The sequence below is a fragment of the Mus caroli genome, chromosome 12 (genome assembly GCF_900094665.2).
Source record: "Mus caroli chromosome 12, CAROLI_EIJ_v1.1, whole genome shotgun sequence".
Classification (NCBI taxonomy): Eukaryota; Metazoa; Chordata; class Mammalia; order Rodentia; family Muridae; genus Mus; species Mus caroli.
This window is the reverse complement of record NC_034581.1, coordinates 1,720,328-1,739,452: the sequence shown is the minus strand read 5'-3', so window position 1 is coordinate 1,739,452 and position 19,125 is coordinate 1,720,328. Positions and strand designations below refer to the sequence as shown.

Genomic DNA, 19,125 nt, shown 5'->3' with positions numbered 1-19,125 from the left:
TTGGCTGGCCCTAGCCGGGCGTGGTGGACCACGCCTTTAATCTGAGCACTCAGAAGGCAGAGGCAGGGGGATTTCTGAGTTCGAGGCCAGCCTGGTCTATAGAGTGAGTTCCAGGACAGCCAAGGCTATTCAGAGAAACCCTGTCTTGAAAAGAAAAAAAAAAGTTGGCTGCCTAGCCCCTTTTATCCTAGGAGGAATATTTTGGGTTTGGGGTTTTTTTCCCCTTTGGGGGTAGGGGTCGACCAATTTCTGGGACCCATTGTTTCAGTAGTCTGATAATACAAGGAAGGATAGTCACACTATTTTCTTGTTAGGTGTTTATACAGTGTGGTCCTTTGAAAGTAGGACATACTTTTGAAAGTATGTCCTGGGTGAGATATCACACCCACCACACTTCATTCACCCACCAGGACTTGGTGGCACAGCTGTAGTTGCAATTTCCCTATAGGAAAGCCTGGGAAATGTGTAGTTCAGGCTGAGAGTCCACTCAGCCACTTAATCTGGACAAGTGATATGTATTGCTTGCTTAATTTAAAGAATAGGTTTATTTGCTGGCTTTCACCCAAGGCGGGGTTAGCTGAGGGTTTCTGTCTACAACATGTCTGCCAAGAAACAAACAAAATCGTCCCTGAGGACTTGACCGCTTTTTCCCAGGTGTATGGTGATTGGAGTTCCTCCTTGGAGAGGAGAACCCGAAGCTTCGAGGTCCCGGGTATCCCCACACTGCCGCCTCAGGTGGCACGCGGCTACTAGAGCTCCCGGGAGGGCGGGCTGCCTGCACACTGGGACCACGCCCACTTGGCCAGATCCACCCTCCCGACAGTGACCGCGCTGCGGCGGCAGTCTGAGCTTCACAGCCACAGGATGTCGGTGCCCCATGGACCCACCCCCGCTCCTGTCGCAGAGCCTCACACCCAGGAGCCAGGCTCGGTGAGCGCCAGGGTGGGAAGAGGGAAGCCGGGCTTCTCAGCGCTCCCAAGAGCAGGGAAGAACCTACCACAGCACTTTGTCCAGTTGTTGGGTAGTGTGTGGTTTGGCGCCACTGGGACACCCCAGAGAAAATAGGAAGGCATCCCAAGTCCTGGTGTGAAGTAACACAGCTTTATTCAAGAAGGACCAGATCTCCAGTGTCCTGACTGCAGCTCCTCCTGGAGGCCTCTTAGCCCTGCGAAGGGAGCTGCTTCCTTTCCCCAAACTCCCGGTAGCTCTGGTGGACTTAGCCTCCCTCCGAAATTATGGTGCTCCCCAGGTACCAAGTTCTCCTTAGAGGATTCTCCGGATGCCCAGGCAGGAGCTTGAGAGATTCGGTAGAGGGGAGATGAGAACCCAAGGTCCTTAGACCCTCTGCGTTCTTTTCGTGGCAAAAAGTGGCCCTCAGTTGGGAGACCCCGTGCCTAGGTGCGCCTGTAGTCTCAGTACCTGACTGGGGAGGCTAAGGCAGGAAGATTTCTTGATGTTCTGGGAAATATAATCAGAGCTATCGCCTTAACAATTAGGAAAAGTGGATGAGTAAGAGACACGGCCCGGTGGCTGCAGATCTCAGATGGTAAGACTCTTGTACTGGGGGAGGGGTGAGACCTCACCTCTCCCAGAATTTAGAGAACTGAGGTGATATGTGATATTAATGGAAAAAGGGAAAGAAACCTAAGACTGCCATCAAGTGTTTGACTACCTTAATAATGCTATGAGGTACATGTCTTCATTTTGCTTATCAAGCAACAAGTTCTGCAGGTCACACAGCCAGTTTGTTCGTTTGTAAAGTGTAGATTCCATGGACTCTACGGGGCTGATGGGGTAAGGAGACCCAGCATCACTCAGTGTGTGAGTCTGTCTCATGCCAGTTTCAGCTGGAGTTTGTTGTAATGGCCTTTCTATTATCTCAAACCTCCACAGGCCCATTTAGGGTAAACAAGAGACTCATTAAAGGATGGGAATCCGCTCACACTGGATTCTGCCTGTAAAGTTTTTCTGGCAGTTGCAATGATGTCCACACAAATGTCAGAAGAAGAATACATCCAGCCTTGACTGTGGTTTTCTCCTAGGGTAGGAAATGTGTGAAGTTTGTGATATGCCTTATCTAGGAAGACCTTCCCTTCCACACAGCCTGCCTGTGGTGGTGTCTACAAGATACTGATGGATGAAGTCCACACTCCCTCCCACCCCACTCTGTCCCCAAAGGATGAAAAAAAAATGATTCCTAGCCTTAGTTGAAGATAGAGTACTTTACAGTATCCTCATAGCCATTTACTGCTTAGAAACACATTGAGTGCCTACTGTCCGCTTAGGAACTAGAGGCCCCACAGTGAGTGAGAGGCCTTACTTACATAGAGGTGGGGAGGGGTAGGAAGTAAGCGAGAGTATACCAGACAGCTGGGCAACCTGGGTTGTCAGGAATGCCTCTAAACTCATACCCGAATGGTGAGCAGTCAGCTCTTAAAGACACAGACATACTTTCCAGAGAAAAAAAAGCAAAGGTCTCAAGGGGTTTGAACAATAAGAAACTCCCACCAAAAAAAAAGCTATTTAAAGGGAGAGACAGAGTGGGCGCAGAGTGGACTCCTGTAGACTGTCTTGAGGACTTGGGCATTCACTAGACAATAAAGGCAAGTTGTGGGTTTTAAGCAGAGAACAGCCATGGTCCTGTTTATAGTCAAAGAAGAGTGGGATGGCTGCAAAGAAGCCACTTAGGGGCTCACCTCATAGCTGTGGCAGGGGACTGCAAAAGAGGAGCCAAGGTGACCAAGGTTTGTGGCCTGAGCTACAGCAAACAGTGCTATTTAATGCAATGTGGCAAATGGGGTTCAGAGCTGGTTTTTATACCAGGATAGTAGCAAGCTGTGTAGACCACGTGGGGCTGTTTGTTGACTCCACTGGATGGCTGAGGGACTGTGAAATTCCACATTCCAGACTCTCACACTAGTTGGTGATACTGCTGTGTTGATAATCAGCCTTTCCAGAAGAAAGAGGGAGAGCTCTTATTTGTAAGGTTTGCTGGTGTCTGCAACATACACACCCCCATCATAGCTGATGCCAGGGGCTCAACAGGTAGCTTGCAAAAGTCATAAACACTGGAGAACTGAGTGGGTAGAGGTACCTGCCACCATGCCTGATGACCTACCTGAGTTTGATACCTAGAGTCCCCATGGTGGAAGGAGAGATCATGCTGTGGCCTCCACATGTGTGCTGTGGTACATACACATCTCCTCATACACAAAATAAATGTAATATGCAAACCCAAACATCAAACGAGCGATTCTTAGAGCCACTGTCATTCAGTCATCACAACATCCTTGTGAAGCTGGCAGGTAACTGCAGGTGACAGAAGAGGAAAACAAATCCTAGAAGTGTAAATAGGTTTATTCAAGATTACACTGGGACCCACAGCTCATTCTGATCACTGGCTCAGTACAGAAGGCGACTGTAGCAGGAAGCATGGGGACTGGATGTGAGGAAGAACTTCCCCCTGGAATGACCTAGAGGTCAGGGTTTATAATTCTGGGTTTGTTTGTTTGTTTCGTTGGTTGGTTGGTTTTTTTTTTTTTTTTGTTTTTTTGAGACAGGGTTTCTCTGTGTAGCCCTGGCTGTCCTGGAACTCACTCTGTAGAAGACCAGGCTGGCCTCGAACTCAGAAATCCGCCTGCCTCTGCCTCCCGAGAGCTGGGATTAAAGGCGTGCGCCACCACGCCAGGCCATTAATTCTGTTTTTTAATTCTCACTTCCCCATAAGATGACTTGGGGACAAAATGAGGCTAAGATTGCTACGTCCTTAAGCTATCAAGGAATCACAGGATTTTTATGGAAGTCATGGGGATGTGGAGAGCTGTTTTGGGCTTGTATGGATAGCCGTTAGTTCCTGTGTCTCCCCTAGGACAAGAGAGATGGTCGCCTCTCAGTCTGTACAAAGGTGTGCTATGGCATTGGTGGGGTCCCCAACCAGGTGGCCTCCAGCGCCTCAGCCTTCTACCTGCAACTCTTTCTACTGGATGTGGCCCAGGTGAGTGTGGGTGGTGGCCCATGGCCTCTGACTTTCTGCCTCCTCTCCCCCCCACTTGTCCCCATGCTGCCACTTCAGTTTTGGTAGACAGCCCTTTGACCCAAGTTTAGTAACAACATAAAATGCTGTGGAGGGCAGTCTCTTCAAAGATACCTCATTACATCCTGCTTGTACGAGGAAAATGAGAAAAGAGTCAAATATAGTGACATACACGTGTAATGCTTACATTCCTGTAGAAAGACAGAGGCAGGAGGATCAGGAGTTCAAACCCAACCTCAGCTACATAGCTAGTTTGAGGCCAGTTTTAGCTACCTACATAAGACCCTGTCTCAAAACAGAACAAGATGGGGATCTGAATGTAGTTCAACATGTAGAGTGCTTGCCTAGTGTGCATGAAATGGGCACAGTGGCATAAGCCTATAATCCCAATAGTAAAGACAGGGTTATAAATTCAAAGTCATCCTTGTCTACATAGTGAGCTTGAAACACGAAACCCTATCTCAGCGTTTTCAACCTCTGTAATGCTATGACCTTTTAATACAGTTCCTCATGCTGTGGTGACCCCAACCTACAATTACTTCATTGCTGGTTCATGACTAATTTTGCTACTGTTGTGAATTGTATTTTGATATGCAGGATATGTGGGGGTCATGACCCACAGGTTGAGAACCATTGTTCTATCGCAAACCAACAGGTACTGGCATAGAATGCCTGTGCACGTGTCAGCATTACCCCTCTCCTCAGTGCTTCTGATGTCCCTCAGAGGAGGAGCCCTTCCCACCACGGCTCTAGCCCCAGATGAGTTCCCAGATCTTCACCCTGGCAGGCAAGCAGGCCTGGCTGTGTTGTCAGGCTTCGTGGACCCTTGGTTATATCCATCCTCTTGATGGTTTCAGATCCCCGCTGCCCAGGTGTCACTTGCCTTGTTTGGAGGGAAGGTGTCTGGGGCAGTTGCAGACCCTGTGGCTGGCTTCTTCATCAACAAGAGCAGAAGGACGGGGTCTGGACGGCTAATGCCTTGGTGAGTGGTCCCTTGGTGCTGAGACTCCTCCTGCCCGCTGGCTCTGGGTCACTGTCACAGCCTGTTTCCTAGCTGTCACTCGTGGATGGTTGGAAGGCAAGCCTGTACAGTGTAGACGAGCCAGGTCAGAGCATAAGTCATTCAGTAGCTCAGAGACAAGCTTAGACATTGTCTGTCTGTCCCTCATCCCAGGTCTGTCTGTGGCTCAGCACGGTGAGACTGGGCTGGTAGGTCCTAGAGGGGAGGTTCTCAACCTTCCTTTTTTTGTTTTTTTGAGTTTTTTTCTTGGTTTTTCCAGACAGGGTTTCTCTGTGTAGCCCTGGCTGTCCTGGAACTCACTTTGTAGACCAGGCTGGCCTCGAACTCAGAAATCCACCTGCCTCTGCCTCCCGAGTGATGGGATTAAAGGCATGCGCCACCACGCCCAACCTAAATTGGCCCTTGAATACAGTTCATGTTGTGGTGACTCCAACCATAAACTCATTTTGTTTTCTTCGTAATTGTAACTTTGTTACTGTTATGAATCCTAGTGTAAATACCCTAAGCAGGATATCAGGTGTGTGAAGGGTTGTGACCATAAGCTGAGAACTGCCGTCCTAGAGGAAGAGCAACTTGCGAAGTCAAGCTCAGGGTCTGATATATGCTAGACAAAAGCTCTGACTGAGGGATCCCCCAGTTCTCTACCAAGGGCCCTGGCCAGAGGCCCAACAGTGAATACCCCTCCATCATCTGTTACTTCTCTCCCGTCTCCATGGCTTCCTAAAAGCCTCAGCTCCACAGCCTGTAAAGGGGCAGCAAGGGTGAGGTTGTCCCTCCTGGGTCCTTGATCCCCATGCTGTAGACACAGTATTTCAGCTGTGCTTCTACAGGGCGCTGGGCTGCATGCCCTTAATCGCACTGGCCTACTTCTTCCTGTGGTTCCTGCCCCCATTCACCAGCCTTCGTGGGCTCTGGTATACCAGCTTCTACTGCCTCTTCCAGGCCCTGGCTACGGTAAGTATGTGACCTGTCCTAGACCGGTTCTGGCGCGCCTTGCTGCCAGATTAGATTACCATTTAGAGTAAGGGTGTCGTGGGGCTGGACTCTGCTCTGACCTGCCCAGTACTTGGAAGCCTGTCATTACATCTGCTGATCCTGCTCAGGGCCCTTGCTTCTGAGCCCTTAGCCCTAAGTTTCAGGTGATTTGGCCCTTTAGGAACTTGGATGGGACAGGGTAGCTGCTGGCTTTTGCATAGCCAGGTGGGAGGGGAGGGGAGCAGTCCTTGAGTGACAGTTTAGGTGGGAGAAGCCGTCCTAACCTCCGAGGGGACATCCCAGTTCTTCCAGGTGCCCTACACTGCGCTCACGATGATCCTCACCCCCTGCCCCAGGGAGCGAGACTCTGCCACCGCATACCGTGAGTGTGGTTCTGTGTTCAGGCTGGGAGAGGCTGTCCTTCAGGCCTAGCAGCTTGCCTCGTCACTTTGTACATGCTTTGTGTGCAGGGATGACCATGGAGATGGCAGGGACACTGATGGGAGCCACTGTCCACGGGCTCATTGTGTCCAGTGCCCACGGGTCCCAGAGGTGTGAGGATACTGTGCATCCCAGGAGTACTGCTGTTTCCCCAGATGTAGTAAGTGTCTGAGGTGTCCAGGACCCCTCTCCCCTCTGAGGTCAGCTGCTTCCTACAGGCATGCTCTTCAGTGAGAGGGGATGCTGACTGTACACTCACCCTTTTCCTATTTCTCTAGCTGAACTGAGGAGCCCCAAGACCGAGCAGGCTTATCTGGAAGGAAGGGAAAAGGAAGGGAGGGAGAAAGGAAGGGAGAGAGAATGACTAATTGGCTCATTGGTGGAGCACGTGACCAGTGTGCATGAGGTACTAAATAGGTTCAGTCACTAGGCATGGCCACAACCAACCAAATAATAACAGCAAAACCACATCCAGGCATGATGGTGCACACCCGTGATCCTGGCACCTGGGAGCCTGAGGCAGAAGGGACATGTGTCCAAGGATATCTTTGGTCAGTTAGTTAGTTCAAGGACAGCCTGAGCCATAGGAAACCTGTCTCAAAAGACAGGAAACATTCAGCGCGTGTGATTTTGTGATAACCAAAAGACCACCAGTAGACAAGAACAACAACAGAAAACGCAGGGGCCAGGCCACAGCTCAGTTGGGAGACTTGTCTAGCCAACTGAGTTATCCAGAGAGTAACAAGGAAGCCCTTCAGCACCTCATAAGCCAGGGGTGATGGCTCACAGCTGGAAACCCAGCACCCAAGGCGAGGCCAGGGCAGCTGCTTGTAGCTGAGCTGGGAAAGCCACTCTGCACCGCCACTGCCTCCTCCCGGACGCCCCCTCATGCTCCTCGGCTATCACCTCCATGCATCTTTTTATGTGCATTTTTATTTTCTTTGTATTTCATGCATCACACTATTGTTAACTGCCCGTGGATCTGCCCATCCCTCCCTCCCTCCCCACTGCCCAGCCCTTATTGTGGATGAGGGGCGACTTCTTCACTGTAACCTCAGGGTCTAGCATACAGAAGTTAGCAGCTATGCCTTGTTTGCTGAGTGAGATGGGGCAGTAAGCATGCTGACCCCTGGTCGCACACTGACCCCTGGGTGCGTGGATGTTTCCTTCTATATGGGAGCAAAGAGTCAGCAGTAAAGCGAGTCTGTAATGAGCCCTTAGACCTACCAGAGTAAACCAAAGGAGACAAAGCCAGCATCTGTGGACTTTTGGAATGAGCTTTCTGTTGGCACTGAAAGGTACCCATGCTTTCCTCCCTGGGCTGGAAACATCCCCAGTGCAGTTCTGTCCTGTCCTGCAGGCTCGCCTCTATTGTATTGCAGCTGCCGTGGTTGCCTTGACTTATCCTGTGTGTGGAAGTCTGCTGTGCCTAGGAGTGAAGGAGCAGCCAGGTACGGGGGTGCAGTGAGGGCTTAAGAGGCAGGAGCTGGGAGCAGGACTCCTCCTGGGGTGTGTGTGTATTTTGGACTCTGCCAATCCAGGTCCCGCTTTCCTGTTTTACAGATACTTCTGCCCCAGCCTCAGGCCAAGGCCTGAACTTCTTCACGGGCCTGGCCATCACTTCCCGGCACCCACCCTACCTGAGCCTGGTGGTCTCTTTCTTGTTCATTTCAGCTGCTGTCCAGGTACTGCCGGCCAAGTGACCTTTGACTTGCACTGTCTGTGCTTATTGTAAACAGGTATACGGTCTTGTGTGAACCAGACTAGCCCTGAACTTGATGTGTAGCTGATTCTGGTCATCATGTCCTGACTCTCCTGCCTCCATGACAATGGTGGGATTACAAGCTTACATCATAGTGCCTTCTTTTGTAGGCTGAGGCTTCTGGGAAGTTGGCAGTGTCTGGGATGGTATCCTCTTAGTACCTGAAGTCTAGTAAAGTCCACTTGATCTTAGCTATGTGAATGGAGACAGTGCACTAGAAATGGCTCATCTCTACTTTGGGGGGAATCCTTTGAGTTCAAGGACTCAAAGGAGAGGACCTACTGGAGACTCTCTTACACATGACTTCCGAATTCCTGCCATTCGCTGCATATGACAGTTTCCTGTGCATCTCCTCAGGTGGAACAAAGTTACCTAGTCCTGTTCTGTACACACGCCTCTAAGCTCCAAGATCATGTTCAGAACTTGGTGCTCATCATTCTGGTAAGGGGACCAAGGAGGTGGGGAGGCTGGAGCCCTTGGGAGCCTGACCTGAGAACCTCGATGGCTAAAGTTTTAATAGTCACATTTTGTTTTAATCTCATTCCAGCCGAGGGAGGAGTTGGGGGCCAGGCTCAAAGTTAATAGCTACTGGTTGAAAGCAGACAGTTTGAGGTTAAGTGTCCTACCTAAAAGCCAGGGCTTTGAGATCTGGGAGAAGGTGTGGCCTTCAGGACCCTGGTGGAATGATGCTGTCTGCTCACAGGTCTCAGCTGTGCTGAGCACCCCACTGTGGGAGTGGGTTCTCCAGCGATTTGGGAAGAAGACATCTGCATTCGGCATCTGTGTGAGTGAAGCAAAAAGCAAGGCCTGAGGGTGGCTGAGGAGGTAACCATGGAGTCTGAGCCTAACAGGGCTCCCTTGTATCTGCTGGGCCGAGCATGGGACCAGTTGCAGGGCTGAGCTTCCTAAGGGGAAAGCAAGCCCGGAAGCAGTGAGGGGTCAGCTCACAGGTCTGTCTCCCCAGGTGATGGTGCCCTTTTCTATCTTGTTGGCTGCTGTTCCCTCTGCACCTGTGGCCTATGCTGTGGCCTTTGTCTCTGGCGTGAGCATTGCTGTGTCCCTGCTGCTACCCTGGTAGGCTGGATGATGGGACGGGGATTGGGGAGCCTCGTATTCCTCCATAAGGGAGTCTCTCTCCTGCTGTCCTATTCCATGTGCGGGAGCCACCAGTTACTTCCTTTTGGGCTTTCCTAAGAAGGAGCCAACATCAAAACTGAAGGGAGCACAGACATACTGCTGGCTGGTTGTGGGCCTGTTCTGGGCAGAGAGGACGCCAACTTAATCTCTGCCCTCCTGAGGACTTGCAGGCTGGCTGCTGCTTTTCAAAGGGAAGAGGGATGATTCCATGCCCCTGCCCCTAGGTCCATGCTGCCAGATGTGGTGGATGACTTTCAGCTGCAGCATCGGCGTGGCCCAGGCGTGGAGACTATCTTCTACTCATCCTACGTCTTCTTCACCAAGCTGTCAGGCGCAGGCGCTTTGGGCATCTCTACCCTCAGTTTGGAGTCAGTCCTAGGGCGGGGGTATAGCAAAAGCACAAAAGACCAGGGGGGTGGGAAGAGAAGGTCAGAGCCTCTGCCCTAGAGCCACCCATGAGTCTGGAGTGAATGCTCGGCTCCACGGGGTGTGGGGGCCTCCATCATCAGGACTAACGGGTTCCCAACTCCTCCCTGCTAACCTGGCTGGAAGTGAGTTTTCAGGAGAGGGTGGGGTGACATGTCTGCACCCAAAAGGTAATGCTCAGCAAAGCTGACGAGATGAGAGAGCTGCTGCTGGTGTTTCTCCAGGTTTGCAGGGTATGAGGCAGGAGCCTGCCAGCAAGCAGAAGTGGTGGTCACTCTCAAGGTCCTCATCGGTGCTGTGCCCACCTGTATGATCCTTATTGGCCTGTGCATCCTCCTGGTTGGCCCCACTCCCAAGATGCCACGTCAGGACACTTCCTCCCAGCTAAGCCTTCGGAGGTGGGCAGTGTTTGCACATGGGTACACATGGGCAGAGTTACCAACCTATGACACACACACACACACTGCTCAACAGCTAACAGCAGCCTGCAGGTCCTGCCGCACTGGCCGGCTAAGTCTCCTGATTTCAGACCACTCTTTGTTCTTAGATTTCTTTCTATTTCTATTTTAATTGAGCTACCCCATGAATGGGAGACGTGAGGGACCTCCCTTGTACCCCATCTATGTATGAAACCTAGACCACCTCACACCTGGTGTGTTGTCACCCTCTACCCTGCACTTCTGTCAAGTTCCACATCCCGGGACATCAGTTTTTGCACGGCTGTACTTGCTGACCCACGGGCACATCAGCCAGGGGCGGGAAGCCGGGTCCTCAGCTCATCCTCTCCCTAGGCTTCTCTTTCTGATCTCCATCTCAGAGTGGAATCACTGTCTGCCCCATTGCCCATGCCTGGGAGCCTCCTTCCCTTCTTCTCATGACTGCTGAGTGGCTGTCTGCGCTTGTTCTTCCTCTACCACACATCCCACTACACGGGGGAGGGGTGTGTGTGCTCATGGCTTTCCCAGGATGGCACAGGAAGCTTGCAGCTGGGGATATATTACATGAATCCTGGTATCCCAGGAGCTCAGCACAGAGCCTCAGGAAGGGTATGCTGTCTCATCAACTCACATCTGGTCCGGGAGATGTTCCTACTTACAGATACACATGTGGGTGTCCATGTCTGCACAGGCCACACAAGGCAGCATTATCAGCAGCCCCTCACTTCATGGCTGATGATGTCATTCTCCAGCAAAAGGGCTCAGAGATGACGCTTTCACTCTAGCAATGCCCAGAGGAGGGGGACTTGCCTGATGGGACTTGGAAAGGACTGGGCTGTGCCTTTAACAGAGCTGTGAGTTATGGCACTCTATGACAGGGCAGAGACCCTCATCTCACCGCTCTCTTCCTCCTTGGCTTTCTCCCCTCAGGAGGACTAGCTACAGCCTTGCCTGAACTTTAAGGAGACCTCTGTGAGCTGGAAAGGAGAAACCTGCATTTTCTGGAACTCTCTTCGTTCAGCCCCTGAGCACATCCTAGCAACTTAGTTCAGGGATTTCCCCTTGTGGTGGTGACTTTAGTGACATCTCCTGAAGGGGATGGTCCAGGATCCAGGAACTCTAGCCCACAGCTCCTTGCCTGTTGGACCTGGATCCTTTCATGCTTGTACCTCAGACTGCTCCACCTTCAAGAAACCTGATTCTAAAAGCATCCTCCTGGGGCTGGTAAGATGGCTCAGTGGTTAAGAGCACCGACTGCTCTTCCGAAGGTCCCGAGTTCAAATCCCAGCAACCACATGGTGGCTCACAGCCATCCGTATCAAAAAACTGATGTCCTCTTCTGGAGTGTCTGAAGACAGCTACAGTGTACTTACATATAATAAATAAATAAATCTTAAAAGCATCCTCCTGGAAGATTTCCAGCATCAGGAAGCCCTGCCTACCCTGGCCCTGTACATTCCTTTTGCTAAATGGCAGAGTTCCAACACAGGAATTCAGACGCAGGCCTGGCTTGCACTCACACTCCAGTGGCCACCCAAACACAGTGCAAATGGTCAGGCTGAGGAAACAGGACATGTTGGAAGCTAAGCAGGTATTTATCCAGCATTTTGCTCTGTTCACACCAGTTGAGGTTACTTCTATCCATAGACAGAGGATGACATGGAACCATCCGAGGCCAGCCACTTTTACAAACAAATTGTGAAATATTCTGAAATTCTATGGTATATATAAAACCATATAGTAGGAATTACAGTTTTCTAGGGTCTCTTTTGTCTTTGGGGAAGAAAGATTCACTGGAGTTTATGTTTTTTTCAAAAACAAGTTTAGCTGGGTATGGTGACGCACACATGCAGTCCCAGCGTTGGGGAGCAGAAGCAGGAAAATCAAGAGTTCGAGGCCAGCCTCCACTACATATCAAGTTTGAGGCCAGCCTGAATAACCTGAGACCCTGTCTTAAAAGGAAATAAAGGGCTGGTGAGATGGCTCAGTGGGTAAGAGCACCCGACTGCTCTTCCGAAGGTCCAGAGTTCAAATCCCAGCAACCACATGGTGGCTCACAACCATCCGTAACAAGATCTGGCGCCCTCTTCTGGAGTGTCTGAAGACAGCTACAGTGTACTTACATATAATAAANAAANAAATCTTTAAAAAAAAAAAAAAAGGAAATAAAAACTAAAGCTTATTTCCTACCAAGTGGGTAAAATGTGACCATGGGTAGCCTACCATCCCATGCTAGAGTCCCCATTAAGCATTAAGCATAGTTCTGGCCCCAGCCACCGATCAGGCACCGTATTGTGTGGATGAAGTAGTAAAGATCAGGGCTGCCCCCAGCCCAAAAGCAAACAGCTTATCTCTTATTGCTCTCCTCACCTCTTGCCACTCCTATTGCCTCCTTCCCTGCCACCCTGGAAGCCCATTAAACTTGGTTTCAGCCTTCAGAATAAAGACAGTGCAGCTCTGCCCCACAGGACAGACTCCAGCACACACAAGAGAGAAGGAAGTTTGTACCCTGTTTCTACTTTTGCCACAAATAACTGCTCGATTTACTTGTTTTTTTCTAAAGATTTATTTCCTTTATGTGTATGTGTTTGTGCCTGAGTGTACATGCATGCAGATGCCGGCAGAGACCAGTAGAGGGCATCAGAGCCCCTGGAGCTATAGTTATGAGGGGCTGTAGGCTGCCCAGTACCGATGCTGGGAACCAAACCCAGGCCCTCTGCAAGAGCAGCAAATGCTCTTAAGACTGCGCTGTCCCACTAGCCTCTTCTTGGTTACTTTGTTGTTGTTTGAGATAAGGTCTCATGTAGCCGAGGTTGGCTTTAAACTCACTATGTGGCTAAGGTTGTCTTTGAACTGATCCTGCTGCCTTTAGCACTCAAGTGCCAGGATTACAAGCATGGATCACATCTGGTAATCTTGCTTTTAAAAAATCTAAGTTTAGTTGTTTAGACAAGAGGTATGTTGCGGGCTGGAGAGATGGCTCAGTAAGAACACTGACTGCTCTTCCGAAGGTCCTGAGTTCAAATCCCAGCAACCACATGGTGGCTCACAACCAGCCCTCTTCTGGTATGCCTGAAGACAGCTACAGTGTACTTATGTACAATAATAAATAAATCTTTAAAAAAAAAAAGAGGTATGTTGCTTAAGCTGGCTCAACTCCTGGGCTCAAGCAAGCCTTCTCTCTCAGCTGACTGAATAGACGGTTGTTTCTGGTTTTAACAAATATCTTGTGTACACCTCAGGATGAATATGTCCGTCAAGTTAATAACGGCTGACAAGGCACCAGCCTATAACGGTTGACACTGAAAGCTGACTTGGAGGGTTTAGACTTGCCTGGCATAGCTGAGGGGAGAAGACCTGCCCACTGGAGGTGATGCCCTTACACAGGCTGGGGGTTAGGCTGAAGAGAACGGAGCGAGCAAGCAGAGCTTGCTTCCTGGTTGTAGATGCACTGTGGCTGGCTGTTTTACGCTCCTGTCGCCATGTTTTCCAAAGCGCGGCTCTCTGAGCTAGGATAAACCCTTCTTTCCTTGTGTGCCTTTTATCAGGGTTCTTTAAAACAACAACAGGACAAGTAGTCAGTACACTGAGGACACCCTAAATGCTACGTAGCTAATGCTGAGCACTACACTTCAAAAGTCCCTTGGCTTGGCTTGCTTACTACCATTGTGACCCCCCATTCTCCCCAACCCCTTTGCTCTGCTACTCTGGCATCCCTTAATCTTCTCTGCCTTCCCAGAGCAGTGTGATCTCACACATCCCCGCCACCTACAAGCTGTGGCGGACTCCACTTCACCCCAGAGCTCTCTGCTGAGCTTCAGCTTCCCAGCCCCAGTGCCTCTGAGCGGTTCTCAGGCAGGCTCAGCATCATGCATCCAAATAGAACCCATCACCTCCCTACGTTGACAAACACTAAACGCTGCTACAGCAGAAGTACTTAGCAGACCAAGAACAAAGCGAAATACTTCTTCCTGAAAGAACTATCTGCCCAAATCCTACAGCAAAACATCATGTTTTCTATGTGTGAGACAGGACTTTACTGTATACTCTAAGTTGGCTTCAAATTCACCAATGTTGGCTTAGCCTATCAAATACTGGGATCACAGGTATGCACCCTGCTTGACAGTTTTTTGGAGGGGGACAAGGGGAGGCGGGCAGGTAGGGACTAAACCATAGGTAAGCTATGAACTACATCCCTAGCCCAACGTTCTTCATAGGAAAAGAAAAGAAAGCAATCCTTATATTCACATGGAGAGCACACAATAGTGCCTGGCCTGGACAAAAGACAACACAATGTGTAGTAACCACACAGCGCAACAGTGTAGTCATTAGTAACCACACAGCGCAACAGTGTAGTCAGTCATGTCGACCACAGAGGGACTTCGAAAATATCTGCATATGGAGAGATTTACAAAAGTACCCAAAGCAATATGGTTCATAATTAAAAAACAAACAAACAAACAGGAAACACCAAATGCCCATGCCAGCAGTGCCATAAACTGTGCCAACTCACAACAGTAAAAATAACACACATACCAAGAGGCTGTGTCTTAGAGACAGTACTGGGTGGGGGCTGGGAGGTAGCCTAGAGGGGAACGTGCTCCTATGTAAGCATGAAGACTCCCAAGTGAAGATGGGGACAGGGAGACTGTGTTTGGGTGGGGTTGGGGGAATGGGGGGCAGGCAGATCCTAGGAGTTCAACGGCCGGTCAGTCTGGTCAAAAATGAAGACTAGCTCCAGGATCAGTGAGAGACACCGTCTCAAAAACAAAGCAAAGCAAAACTAAACAAAAATAAACAAGGTGGACAAGCTAGAAAGATGGCTCAGTGGTCAAGAGCACTGGCTGCTTTCCCTGAGGACCTGGGTTCGGTTCCCAGCACCCACATGGTAGCTCACTATTATCTAGAATTCCAGTTGCAGGGAATCCAAAATCCTGAGACTCAAAGGTAAAATTCGCACACATACATGAAGGGTGGGGAATTGATCTCTGGCTTCTACACACAGACACATGGCAAGGACGCCTGCACATTTACATATTCATTCAACCATACACACAGGAAAGGATGGCAGGCAGGGGGCTGGAGAGGTGGGGAGAATAAGCATTGTGCACGCAAGGTGGTGACTCTCTTTTATAAAGGCGGGGAATGAGGAAGCAATCAGACATCTGCAGTCACCTTTGGTGCTATGGAGACGGAACTAGAAGAGACACAGAGGAAGCTTGAAAGGGTTCTGGTAATGTCTCAGCTCTTGAGAAAGACATCCTCACTTCAGTCTGGAACTCACTGTGTAGACCAGGTTGTCCTCCAACTCACAGAAATCTGCCTGCCTCTGCTTCCTGTGTGCTGGGTGTGCATCAGCACTGCCCAGCCCCTACAAAATCTTTTTAATGTGACATTAAACACACTAAAGGACTGAGTGCTTCTCTCTAAAGCCAGCAAATATTGGAACTGGCTTCTATTGTTCCAAAGACTGTATTAACAGCAGAGGCACGGAAACATGTGTGAGAGCTGCCATCAGCTGGAATCATATTTATTATAAAGAAACAATCATCACTCGGCACTATGTCCACAGAAGAAATAGAAAAATGGCAATTATGCATGTGCAAATCCAGATCGTCATAAAGACTGTATCATCAGAGCGATCAGAACAGTCACAGCGGCCGAGATTGTACCGAAGACTCACTGCGAGTCTTCTGTCCTAAGATCATAAAGGACAGCTTGAGCAGTCACACTAATCTTACTCAGGGTCCCTTAGTCCCTCTCCCTGTGTTCATAATAGCCGTGACTTCATCACACCCAGACACTTCCTCTGCAGATGGAGCCAGGCCTCACTCCACCCCACCCCCACTCTCCAGGCCACTGATGACAGGCATGCGGCCTTCCCGTCCATTATCCATTGATGACAGACGTGCGGCCTTCCCGTCCATTATCCGAGCAGTCGCCTAACGTATCTGAACCACAAAATAGGCCTTTGCCTCCTTCCTAGCTAAGCTCCATCTTCATAAACTGCAACAGACAGACAGACAGGGCCCCAAGGCACAAGAGATTTCCTCTCTGGCTACTTTTAAAGGAAAAAGGAGGGGGAGTACACGGGTTAATGGAGTCTCAATGGCTGAAGCAAGGCACTGCAGATGTGCTGCCCCCACACCAGCAACCTCACCACCACCACACACACAGTCTGCTGGCTGCAGGGCCTGGCCTAACCCAGGATGGTCGAATCTTGGCAGTTTATTAAAAATTTGCCCAGACACATTGTAGCAGTATCTGGACCTCTGCCATTCAGAATTGTGTAGAGGAGCAGGAGGTTTGGTTGTTTTTGATCTGGAGAGGGCCGCCAGCCTCAGAGCTTCCTGATCCAGACAGTCCTGAGAGCAGAGGTGCTCGGGATCCCTGCTACCTCAGGACCTGGATTAACAGGCTGTGTTGCAGCACAGGCTCCCCAGCAGCTCTTCTCACCTGCATCTTCAGAGCAAGAAGACCACCGGCGTCCAGTGCATCCTAAGAACACGCGTAGGCAGCTAACACAGCTACTCCACTGTATCCTAAGAACACACGTAGGCAGCGCTAACACAGGTGGGGGTGGGACGCAGGGCCTGGGGGCAATCATAAAGTACAGTCTATATGCCCATGTGGTGTTGCTGTTTCAGTCTTAGAACTTTGTCCTCAAAGTGACACAGTCATGAATACATAAGCAGCCACTTGCCCTGCTGCCCGCAAGGAAGGAAGCACACAGCCTGGGGAGAACATGGTAGCATATTCATGCTGCAAACCAGACATCAGGTCACACTGTCGAAACTGCCAGCCGTGTCTACATTCTGGGTAGCAAGGTCTCTGAAGACTTCAGGTGGAGGACCAGGATCCTGATTGTGAGAAAGAGGGCTCCTAGCTCCCTTTGGCTTGGACAGGCTGCCATCTCTCACCACGACTGTCTGGGCAGCTGTGAAACTTAATGGGATGAAACCTTGGCTGTCAGCAGAGAGGAGGATCCAGTGGGAGTCTACAAAGGCAATTAAGAACAGAGCGCGTTAGGCAACACACGATTCTGTAAGGACAGATGACTGCAAGACATCGTTACTGCTGAAGTTAGGTCGCAGGCTGGAGCTGGAGCTGCTCTGGTACCATGTAGCCCAATGCAAACTGGCAATCACGAGAGCCTCGAGGGCTGGGTCAGAGGCATGCACTACTACCCGGGGCTAACTTGTACAGGGGGAGGTTCAGTAGTTGATATAAAACCTTATATACGCCATCATCATCTAACAAACACTTTCCAGAAAAGACAAAGATGAAGAGTTGTGTTAGGGTCAGAGCGCAGGGCAGTGCGGGAAATGGGTGTCAAAAACAACCACCTCAAGTGGGTCTCTTTTTTTTTTTTTGGTTTTTCGAGACAGGGTTTCTCTGTGTAGCCTTGGCTGTCCTGGAACTCACTTTGTAGACCAGGCTGGCCTCGAACTCAGAAATCCGCCTGCCTCTGCCTCAAGTGGGTCTCTTAAAGCTAAGGACATACAGGTTTCCTAGGGACTGACATTTATCACATGGGGCTGTGTACATAACATCATGCAAATATTCATCTGTACACATTAGGACATAGGAGGGCCCACCCACTACCCAAGAAGGGTGAGCCAGCTAGAAGAGAGACAGTGGCTTGAAAAAGCCTGGTTTGTAGTGTGACATGTACTTGGGCCATCTCTGGGTCCTTCAAGTCTCAGAGACCCTGTGCTTTACTTCTGAAAAATGCACACTCCAAAAAGTAAAAGACAAATATGTAGGAAGGGTTTCTTAGTGTTATTTATAATGGTTAAACCTGAAAATGACTGGGGCTGGAGAGATGGCTCAGAGGTTAAGAGCAATGTCTGTTCTTCCAGAGGTCCTGAGTTCAATTCCCAGGTTTCTATAATGAAACCTGGTGCCCTCTTCTGGTGCACAGGCATGCATGCAGGCAAAACATTGTATACATAATAAATGCATAAATCCTTTCTTTTTTTTTTTAAAGATTTATTTACTTTATGTATGTGAATATACTGTAGCTGTCTTCAGACACTCCATCAGATCCATGGAGGTTGTGAGCCACCATGTGGTTGCTGGGAATTGAACTCAAGACCTCTGGAAAATCAAGCGGTGCTCATAACCACTGAACCATCTCACAATCCCCCGAATCAATCCTTTTTTAAAAAAGAAAATGACTTAAATCTGTAATTTGTTTGTTTGTTTGTTTTTGTTTTTTCGAGACAGGGTTTCTCTGTGTAGCCCTGGCAGTCCTGGAACTCACTCTGTAGACCAGGCTGGACTCGAACTCAGAAATCCGCCTGCCTCTGCCTCCCAAGTGCTGGGATTAAAGGTGTGCGCCACCACTGCCCGGCTAAATCTGTAATTTTTATTTTACTTTACAAGTCTAAGTGACCTGCCTCTGTGTGTGTGTGTGTGCATGGCGAGCTTTCAGAGCCTTTCAAGGACAGACAGAAGACAGTCCAACACTCATCTCCTAGGCCAGTGTGCCCATGGTGTAGAGGTAAAACACTCATACATATAAAATAAAAACAGAGCTGGAGAGATGGCTCAGCAGGTAAGAGCACCAGCTGTTCTTTCAGAGGACCTGGGCTAAGTTCCTAGCAAATGCATGAAGGGAACATGCATCAGTAACACCAGTCACAGAGAATTTAGTGCCCTCTTCTGATCTCCATGGGTACTACATGCATATACATGCCTGGAGAAACACATAAAATAAAAAGATAATAATAAATATTTAAAAATAAAACAAGGGGCTGGTGAGATGGCTCAGTGGGTAAGAGCACTCTTCCGAAGGTCCAGAGTTCAAATCCCAGCAACCACATGGTGGCTCACAACCATCCGTAACGAGATCTGGTGCCCTCTTCTGGAGTGTCTGAAGACAGCTACA

The 19,125-nt window shown here is 49.7% G+C and overlaps 2 protein-coding genes across 3 annotated transcripts in view; one reads left to right on the top strand and one right to left on the bottom strand.

Moving 5' to 3' along the window:
- Positions 1–138: 138 nt before the first annotated feature.
- Positions 139–11,481, top strand: Mfsd2b (major facilitator superfamily domain containing 2B). Its single transcript, XM_021179693.2, has 14 exons — positions 139–930; positions 3,869–3,994; positions 4,891–5,015; positions 5,885–6,008; positions 6,333–6,411; positions 6,500–6,630; positions 7,831–7,921; positions 8,034–8,155; positions 8,590–8,673; positions 8,936–9,016; positions 9,197–9,306; positions 9,594–9,737; positions 10,020–10,193; positions 11,163–11,481. The coding sequence occupies exons 1-14, from the start codon at positions 865–867 to the stop codon at positions 11,185–11,187; spliced, it is 1,482 nt and encodes a 493-aa protein (XP_021035352.1). The 5' UTR covers positions 139–864; the 3' UTR covers positions 11,188–11,481.
- Positions 11,482–15,734: 4,253 nt separating this feature from the next.
- The window catches only part of Wdcp (WD repeat and coiled coil containing), a 16,056-nt gene continuing 12,665 nt past the window's right edge, over positions 15,735–19,125 (bottom strand). For both annotated transcript variants that reach the window (XM_021179603.2, XM_021179604.2), the window contains one exon: positions 15,735–17,229. In XM_021179603.2, the coding sequence (XP_021035262.1) occupies positions 17,009–17,229 (221 nt within the window). In that variant the 3' untranslated portion in view covers positions 15,735–17,008. The remainder of the gene's footprint in view (positions 17,230–19,125) is intronic.